The sequence below is a fragment of the Nansenia antarctica genome (assembly GCF_963989245.1).
Source record: "Nansenia antarctica genome assembly, chromosome: 20".
In the NCBI taxonomy this organism is placed as follows: Eukaryota; Metazoa; Chordata; class Actinopteri; order Argentiniformes; family Microstomatidae; genus Nansenia; species Nansenia antarctica.
This window is the reverse complement of record NC_137693.1, coordinates 1,258,146-1,268,166: the sequence shown is the minus strand read 5'-3', so window position 1 is coordinate 1,268,166 and position 10,021 is coordinate 1,258,146. Positions and strand designations below refer to the sequence as shown.

Genomic DNA, 10,021 nt, shown 5'->3' with positions numbered 1-10,021 from the left:
TGAACAGGCTATGGACAGACTATGAACAAGGCTATGAACAGGTTATGGACAGACTATGAACAAGGCTATGAACAGGTTATGAACAGGATATGAACAGGGGTATGAACAAGGCTATGAACAGGCTATGAACAGACTATAAACAGGCTATGAACAGACTATGAACAGACTATGAACAGGGTTATGAACAGACTATGAACAGACTATGAACAGGGTTATGAACAGACTATGAACAGACTATGAACAGGCTATGAACAGACTATGAACATGGTTATGAACAGACTATGAACAGACTATGAACATGGTTATGAACAGACTATGAACAGACTATGAACATGGTTATGAACAGGGCTATGAACAGGGCTATGAACAGACTATGAACAGGCTATGAACAGACTATGAACAGACTATGAACATGGTTATGAACAGGATATGAACAGGTTATGAACAAGTCATGAATGAATGAATGAATGGTCTTTATTGTCATTGCTACAGTACAGGTACCAAACAACGAAATTTAGGAGGGGTGGCTCCCCTGGTGTTAGGAAAGAAAAACAAAAAACTTTTTAAAAAATCACAAGAAGGGAAGGAGCTGGTTTACATAAATAAAGGCTATGTACACTATCCACTATACTATACTGTACAGATAGACGACTAGGGTTGTCATATTGCACAATAGTGTTATTGCACATTTATTTAAAGTGTCGCAGTTTGCAGGCTTGAAATGTACATGTTTGTGCCTCAGCACTACACCTGATTTTTTCAGACCAGCAGCTGCCATCAATCCGTCCAGACTGTCCTGGGCCCAGAACCTAGGTCTTTGCTGTGTTCAGGGCCTGGACGGCCCTGTGGTAGAAGCTGTTCTTCAGTCTGTTTGTCCTTGCGGCCAGGGTCCTGAACCGCCTTTTCGAGGGCAGCCTGGTAAAGTGTTCGTACCCAGGGTGGGTCGGGTCCCTGGAGATCTTGGAGGCCTTCCTGAGACAGCGTGTGTTGTACAGCTCTTCCAGAGAGGGGAGGGGGGCGCCGGTGATCTTCTGTGCTGTTCTCACGACTCTCTGTAGCGCATTTCTCTCCGCTGTTGTGCAGCTGGAGAACCAGTTGCAGATGCCAGTTGCAGAACAGACTATGAACAGGTTATGAACAGGATATGAACAGACTATGAACAGGTTATGAACAGGATATGAACAGACTATGAACAGACTATGAACAGACTATGAACAGACTATGAACAGACTATGAACATGGTTATGAACAGGATATGAACAGACTATGAACAGGGCTATGAACAGACTATGAACAGGGCTATGAACAGGCTATGAACACGGTTATGAACATGATATGAACAGGATATGAACAGACTATGAACATGATATGAACAGGATATGAACAGACTATGAACAGGCTATGAACATGATATGAACAGGATATGAACAGACTATGAACATGATATGAACAGGATATGAACAGACTATGAACAGACTATGAACATGGTTATGAACAGGATATGAACAGACTATGAACAGGGCAATGAACAGACTATGAACATGTCATGAACAGGCTATGAACAGGGTTATGAACAGGCTATGAACAGGGCTATGAACAGACTATGAACAGGTCTATGAACAGACTATGAACATGATATGAACAGACTATGAACAGGATATGAACAGACTATGAACAGGATATGAACAGACTATGAACATGATATGAACAGACTATGAACAGGATATGAACAGACTATAAACATGATATGAACAGACTATGAACAGGGCTATAAACAGGGTTATGAACAGGCTATGAAGACGCCTATAGATATCTTTGAAACTGCTCAAACTTCAATATGATCGAATCCACACACACAGAGAGAGAGAGAGAGAGACACAGACAGACAGACAGACAGACAGACAGAAAGACTTGAGAGACAGCATCACTGCATCCATCAGAGCATCTCTGAGGACAGGAAGCCATCAGGGTGGCACGCCCATAAAAGGGCAGGGGGCGTTCATTTTGGTACATGGGATTCTTTATGCTAATGACACGGCCTTGCGGTGTGTTCTCTCTCTCTGGCTGCATAACAATGTGTCATAAAGGTCAGAACAACCCCAGACCCAGGCTGGACCAGATCCCAGTGGAACTGTACTGAACTTAACTCAAGTTATTTAAATGACATGTTATTGTCAGCCGCATTCGTAAATTCGCTCTGAGAGTGCCGGAGCATCCAAGTGACTGCCTCTTGTCCAATCAAATTAGGCTACTTGGTCCCTTTACGACGTCTAACCCAGTGCGCGCTCCGGCGAATTTACGAACGCGGCCGTTATTTATTAAAAGTTATTTAAATGAAGTCTCCTCCTTGAGAATCTTCAAAGCGCTCGACCGCGGAGTGATTACTAGCTGTGAACCAAACGTTGCTGGTGTCATAATGGAATCCAGGAAGTGTATGTAACAATGAATTGTTACATTGGTGTCAGAAGTGGGATGGGACAAAGGCCACCGGAGAGCCGTGTCCACGTGAGGGACTTGGTATAGTGAAGCATGAGGGCACGCTCTCCCGCACGGTGGGGATAGTGTAACGAACCTGTCCGTTAGCAGCTCCACCAAGTGACTTAACTGTCTTGGTGTTGTGGTTAGCGCGGCCGGCGGTAATGCGGGAGATTGGGGTTCGACTCCCACATGGGGCGAGTCACACTCCCGGTCCTGTTCGCTCCATTGGATCATTGCCTCATATTAGAAAAAAACTACGTTGTTTACAATTACAATAAAAGCAGTACAGGTTTAAAACTGAGTATACAGTTTCTCTGAGGAGATTTTTGGCATGTAATTTAAACGATGCTAACTTAAGTTTTGTCTTCTTTGTCTTCTTTGTGAAGAAGGCGCCGCTAACTGTTAGCCTGTGCCGTGGTAGCAAAGTGGAGAACAGAGAACCAGAGAAGCTAAGATGATGATATTTCACCGAAACATGAAAATAGGCTGAACCATCCCTTTAACACTAGAACAGCTGTGTCTTTTTTACCTACTATAAGAGCCGCCTCGGGGGTCAAATGACCATAGTCTTTACAATGGAAAGCTGCTATTCACACACAACGACCACTAGTTGGCTGGCTTATCCTGATGTGATTTTGAAAATGTAAGGATACTGGGTGGTAGAACGCACATATCTAGGAAAAGTCATGAAAGGGGGGTCCTGAAATTTGATCGAGTGCAAAGGTATTTAAAAAAAAAATATTCACAGTCAAATGACCCCACCCATGGCTGTTCTAGTGAAGTGTCTAATCCTGTATTGTTGTAATAATGTATAATCGTGGAATTACTAATTTCTTGAGTAATTACAAAACATTCTAAAACCAATAGAATAATATTTAAAAATTAAATTAAATTAAAAAATCACAAAAGAAGATGCCAAAATATAGTCAGTCAAACAGGTAGGTGAAGGCCCCATCCTCTGGTCAGAGACAACAGTGTCATGTCCCTTTGTGTCCTCTGGGTGGCGCTGTGGGCTCAGGAACAGATTCAGATTCAATTTAATTGTCATTGGCATAGGACAAGTACAGTGACAATGAAATGCATTTGGCACCCAGACAGATATAGTGCAATAGTGCATAGTGCAAGCCACAGGTGTGTACAGGTACATGTACAGGCAGGTGTGAGGTATATACAGTAAGATATACAGTAGATATGTACAATGCAGTGGTTATCAATAATAGGTACAGTATGTACTAACAGTAAAAACAGCAATGTTCATCCTGTTTGGGGGGAAGGGGGGGGGGATGGAGGTGGAGGGGCTGGGGGGGACTGGGTGGGGGGTGCAAAGTTCATCCTGTTTGGGGGAGTTTGGGAGTCTGGACGGAACACAGACGGATGTAGCAGGTGTCCCTCTGCAAAGCTCTCCGATATCTTCATCCCTGTTACCATGGTGACAGTTCACCTGTACAGGGGTAAAGGGGCGGGACCAGTTATGGTGGAGGTGTGGCTGGAGGGGGGGGGGGGGGTAAGTAAGTAACTCTCTCTCTCTCTTTCACACACACACGGTGTGTCAAAAGTGAATCCTCTTTTTGTGTTTGTTTTATCTTTTTATCTTTTGTTTGTTTTATCCTCTTGTTTTTGTCTCCATTGACTCATTGACTCTCCCTGAAGTATCTGGGTAGCTAAATTGCATCAGCAGTCCCTGAGCAGGTAAATCCACAGGGGGAATTACGGCCTCAGACGTTATAAACATTGACTACAGGACATAAAATTACAGCACAGGACATAAAAAACATAAAATCATCATAAAAACATCACACTTTAATGGGAGTCCTGTCCGGGTCACCAGACGCTGCCCTGGACAGGCTCCAGTACGTGCAGAACTCCGCTGCCAGGGTTCTCAACGGCACCAAGCCCTGGCAGCACATCAGTGTGGGAGCCTGGACGGAACACAGACGGATGCAGCAGGTGTCCCTCTGCAAAACTCTCCGATGTGTTCATCCCTGTTACCATGGTGACAGTTCACCTGTACAGGGGGTAAAGGGGCGGGGCCAGTTGTGGTGGAGGTGTGGCTGGAGGGCGGTAAGGGGGGCGGGGCCAGTGGAGGTGTGTCTGGAGGGGGGTAAGTGGGCGGGGCCAGTGGAGGTGTGTCTGTAGGGGGGTAAGTGGGCGGGGCCAGTGGAGGTGGAGGTGTGTCTGGAGGGGGGTAAGTGGGCGGGACCAGTGGAGGTGTGGCTGGAGGGGGTAAGGGGGGCGGGGCCAGTGGAGGTGTGTCTGTAGGGGGGTAAGTGGGCGGGGGCAGTGGAGGTGTGTCTGGAGGGGGGTAAGGGGGGCGGGGCCAGTGGAAGTGTGTCTGGAGGGGGGTAAGGGGGCGGGGCCAGTGGAGGTGGAGGTGTGTCTGTAGGGGGGGGGGGGGTAAGTGGGCGGGGCCAGTGGAGGTGGAGGTGTGTCTGGAGGGGGGTAAGTGGGCGGGGCCAGTGGAGGTGTGTCTGGAGGGGGTAAGGGGGGCGGGGCCAGTGGAGGTGTGTCTGGAGGGGGGTAAGGGGGGCGGGGCCAGTGGAGGTGGAGGTGTGTCTGGAGGGGGGTAAGGGGGGCGGGGCCAGTGGAGGTGGAGGTGTGTCTGGAGGGGGGTAAGGGGGGCGGGGCCAGTGGAGGTGGAGGTGTGGCTGGAGGGGGGGTAAGGGGGGCGGGGCCAGTGGAGGTGGAGGTGTGTCTGGAGGGGGGTAAGTGGGCGGGGCCAGTGGAGGTGTGTCTGGAGGGGGGTAAGGGGGGCGGGGCCAGTGGAGGTGTGTCTGGAGGGGGGTAACTGGCCCCGCCCCCTTATCTGATATCCAATACTGAAGACTAGACATCCCATCCTTGGTCGTACCACTTATAGAGGTTGTGGCGAACACTGTATCCTTGTCTGTCCGTCGCCATATACTGACAGGCCTGACAGATCGGTTGGGTGAACTCATTCTGCGTGGTCAGGAGGTGTGGCGTGGCTTTCAGGAACCTCTTCCACCGGAAGTAGCGCATGTACGTCCCGTTGTCCCTGTCCAAGAGGTGGATGAAGTCAGCCAGGGCCTTGGCGTCGGGGAAGTCATCTATGTGAATGAATGAATCAGATGGGAGGAACTGCTCATAGTTGGGTCTCGGCGGGCCCAGGACGATCGGCACGGTTCCTGCTACAAGCGGACCGTTCACCTTCTCTGTGATGTAGTCTCTGTGGACTGAGTTCTCAAACGCCAGGTAGAACTTACAGCTAGAGATGGTGGAGTAATAGTCCTCGGATCTCAAACTTCTCCCTGTGAAAGCAGTGCCGAAAACGTCTATCTTTACATGCTTGACCAGCTCTCGGTAATACGTTGCTCTCACCGCGGTACCGGTTCTCGGATCGTTGTTGCTCACAATCCAACACACTAGTTTGTCTTTCTCAGGCAGGACAAAGTCACTATCCACCTCGGTCTTCACAGCGGTCAGCTCGTTCCTCACGGTGATGTCGGCGTCTCGTCGATAGCTCATAGTCAGGTTGAACAGGCCGTCGACGCCCGGGGCTCGGTGTGTGTTCGTCGGCGATTCGACGTGATACCAGATCCATTTCTGAAAGGGGGGTCGTGGGGCTTGGGGCAGGCTACGCAACGATACTTGTTTGTGATAGAAAATGACTGCGTTTGCTTTGTCGTAGAGGGATCGGTCAGCGGTCAGCACGCAACCGTCGACGTTGAACAATGTCTTGCATTCCTTGAAGTCGAACGTCACACCGATTGGCCAGAACCACAGCAACACAATGGGCTTCTCTGGCTGGTGATTGGCTGGCGGCAGGCTGTGACGCAATATGGATGGGCATACTGTAGATGATGGCTCAAAATAAATGATAAATAATGTCACTGAGCACACGACCCCAAGAGCAGTTATTATTATGGAGAGGAGACCACTTCTTTTGGATATTGTTGGTGACATAGTTTTGCTCTGTAAAAAAAAAGACAAAAAAGAAAAACAGTTTATTTGACCAACAATTACTGACCTATGTTGGTGAAAACACCAGTAGCCTACACAGTTAAATAAACCAAGTACACATTTCAACTAGAAAAATAAGATCCTGAAGAAACTTGTGGGCTTGCAAAGTCTTATTCTGGTATAGTGGAAGAGGTTTCCAAAAATAGATAGAGGTCCAATAGACAGAGAGAGAGAGAGAGAGAGAGAGAGAGAGAGAGAGAGAGAGAGAGAGAGAGAGAGAGAGAGAGAGAGAGAATATAAAAGGAGATAGTGGAGGAAAAACAAAACATTATTGTTATTATTATTATTCCAAACTGAGCAGTGTCATCTCAACTGAGTCAGCTAAATGGTATTTGTCTTCTCAATGTTATTAAACTGTGGTACTGATGTTAGATACATACATGTTAGATACATATAAGGTATGTAGTTATATAATGTAGTTATGTAGGTATGTAGTAATATAATGTAGTTACACTGTGAGATGGAGGGGGATAGACACCTGTTGTTTGCGTGCACTGCAGGATGATCTATTTTAATGCCCCTAATTTCGGAGCTCACACAGGCTACTTTATTTGACTAAATCAATCATTGATTGCTTTCAAATAAGTGAGAGAAGTCATCGTGCCTGAGTTGACCTGTTTTATACACGGGAAACAGTAATTCCGTCAATAAAAATACACTGTATCCTGTCAACATTGAAGCACCTGCAGGACGTACCTGCAGTATAAACTTAATTGAATAAACTGAATAATTCTCTCTCTCTCTCTCTCTCTCTCTCTCTTTAAAAGGGACAATGGACAGTCCCATAGCAGGTAAATCCACAGGAGAATTACGGCCTCAGATGTTGTAAACATTGACTACAGGACATAAAACTACAGGACATAAAAACATCACACTTCTCAAAAAGAGAACATCACATCAAATATGTCTCTTTTCTTTATAATTTTTTCTTACTATCCTTATTTTTATGCATTTCTTTATGCTATATGTAAAGCACTTTGAATTGACCCTGTTGTATGAAATGTGCTATACAAATAAACTTGCCTTGCCTTGCCAAATGAGACGGGCTACATTATTCTCTCAGTGTGACCTTGCCTCAGCACAGGCTACGCTGGTTTTCTCTGTGTACCACATGTACAAAAGAAGAGATTTGGTGAGGCTGCATTCTCATTTTATGCACCAAAATTGTGGAATGCACTGCCAGTTTACATTAGGGATGCAACCTCAGCAAATATGTTCAAGTCAAGACTAAAAACCCATCTTTTTAATATTGCCTTTAAATGACTAAATAATTAAATTATGATTATATAATGATTAAAGCACTTTGAGCTGCAACGTTTGCAGGAAAAGCGCTATACAAATAAAGTTATTATTATTATTATTATTACTACCTCTAAGAGTAGAAACCTTACTACGTTTATCATGCACAAAGTTACTATTCTCTCATACCAGATAGATACCAGACACACCCTTGCCTCCGTGCCGAGTGCATTGAAAAGAATCCTGAACTAGATGATGTAGTGATTTATGGTAAAGATAAACATGATGCAAACCTATGAGGTGTCCTACACATTACCTTTAGTACCTTTAGTAATCACATTACTTACCAACACCGGACTCCAGCTGGACATGCAGAAGTGCGTATTCCTGGGACATGTGAACTCCAAAGATGGACTTCGTCCAAACCAGCGCTTGGATCATAACAGAAGTGTCTGTAGAGGGATGACCAGCTGTCCAAAGTATCAAACATAAAAACGTTTATGATCAGCTCCTGCTGAAAGAGGACAGAGAGACAGGAGACCAGGAGTAAACCCACCCCTTCATGGCGTGCGCACACACACACACACACACACACACACACACACACACACACACACACAGGAACTCCTCACACGGGTCTCTATGTTCTACCATGTCTCTCATTTCTTATACTACTCATTTCCTTACATTATCATTTATTTTTGCACGAAAGGCAAATAAATATTATATAAATAAAGTCTGATTTGATTTGATTTGTCGCCAAAGACAGCACTTCTATAGCCCTGGGCGCCGTTTCTCTGTGTAGGGATAGGGTTAGGGTCAGGGTTATAGTTAGGGTAAAGGTTAGGGTCAGGGTTAGGGCCAGGGTAAATGTTAGGGTTAGCGTTAGAGCTAGAGTTACAGTTATGATAAAGGTTATAGGGCAAGGATTAGGGTTAGAACTGTTAGTCTAAAGTTTAGGGTTAGAATTTAGGATTAGGATTAGCCTAAGGTTTGGGGTTAGGGTATAGTGTAGGGAAAGGGTTAGAGTAGGATTATTCTTAAATGTAGGGTTAGGACTAGGGTTAATCTAAAGTTTAGGGTTAGGACTAGGGTTAATCTAAAGTTTAGGGTTAGGGTTAGGGTTGGCTTGGCTTGGAGAGAGCAGCGATACATCGTCTGCCTTCCAACAAGAGAATGATTGATGTAATGGCGGTTTCTAACAGCAGGGGGCACTCTGTGATATTGACTCTTGAATCCAGGGTAAACCAATGTAAATCAAGGTCGGTGTAAATGGTGGTTAGAAGATAAACACTTGGAAATGTTTTGGAAGATACTTGGAAATGTTTTCTGACATTTGACCATCATCTCTGGGTTAGGGCTAGGGCCAGGGTATAGGTTAGGGTTAAGGCCTAGGTAAAGGTTAGGGTTAGGGCCAGGGTAAAGATTAGGGTTAGGGTTAGGGCCAGGGTAACAGTTAGGTTTAGGGCCAGGTTAAAGGTTAGGGTTAGGGTTAGAGCTAGAGTTACAGGTATGGTAAAGATTATAGGGCAAGGCCTAGGGTTAGAACTATTAGTCTAGGGTTAGGGCTATTAGTCTAGGGTTAATTAGTCTATTAGTTTAGAGTTAGCCGAAGGTTTGGGGTTAGGGTATAGGTTAGGGCAAGGGTTAGAGCTAAGATGAGCGTTACGGTAAATGTTAGGCCAAGGGTTAGGACTAGGGTTATTCTAAAGTTTAGGGTTAAGGTTAGTCTAAGGTTTTGGGTTAGGGTAAATGTTAGGGCAAGGGTTAGGTTTATGACTAGTGTTAGTCTAAAGTTTAGAGTTAGGACTATGTGACGTTAGAATTATAAGGTTCTATCTCCATTTTTGTAGAAAATTGAGTTTTTTTTTACATAATCTGATCCATTAGGTGTTTATTAATGCCTGTGTGGTGTTATTTTTAAAATGTTGACATTTTCGAGTTAGTAATTAATAAAATACAAAGGTTCGATCTCACAAAACATAATCATGGAATGTAAACACTTTGACGCTCAATATCTCTGAACTGCCCTAAACGGAGATAGAACCTTATCATTCTAAGCTCACAACCAGGGTTAGTCTAGACTCTAGAGTTTAGGGTTAGGGCTCGGGCTAAGGTTGGCTTGGCTTTAATACGTCTGCCTTCTCTGCCTCCCAACACAATAGGCTGGTGTCTAATCAACGGTGGTAATCAAGGTCAGTGTAAACTGTGGTTAGAAGATAAATACTTGGAAATGTTTCGGAAGACACTAGCAAAACATGTTTTCTGCCATTTAAACGTAATCTCTGTAGGAATGAGGTGTACATGGCAGCATGTTCTGGAGTAA

The 10,021-nt window shown here is 45.2% G+C and overlaps 1 protein-coding gene across 1 annotated transcript; it reads right to left on the bottom strand.

Annotated features, from left to right (window-relative positions):
• Positions 1-5,301: 5,301 nt before the first annotated feature.
• On the bottom strand, positions 5,302-6,399 carry LOC308174843 (4-galactosyl-N-acetylglucosaminide 3-alpha-L-fucosyltransferase 9-like; the record flags this gene model as incomplete). The annotated part of the gene is made up of 1 exon (XM_080549954.1): positions 5,302-6,399. The coding sequence occupies one exon, from the start codon at positions 6,397-6,399 to the stop codon at positions 5,302-5,304; it is 1,098 nt and encodes a 365-aa protein (XP_080406080.1).
• Between the last annotated feature and the right edge of the window lie 3,622 nt (positions 6,400-10,021).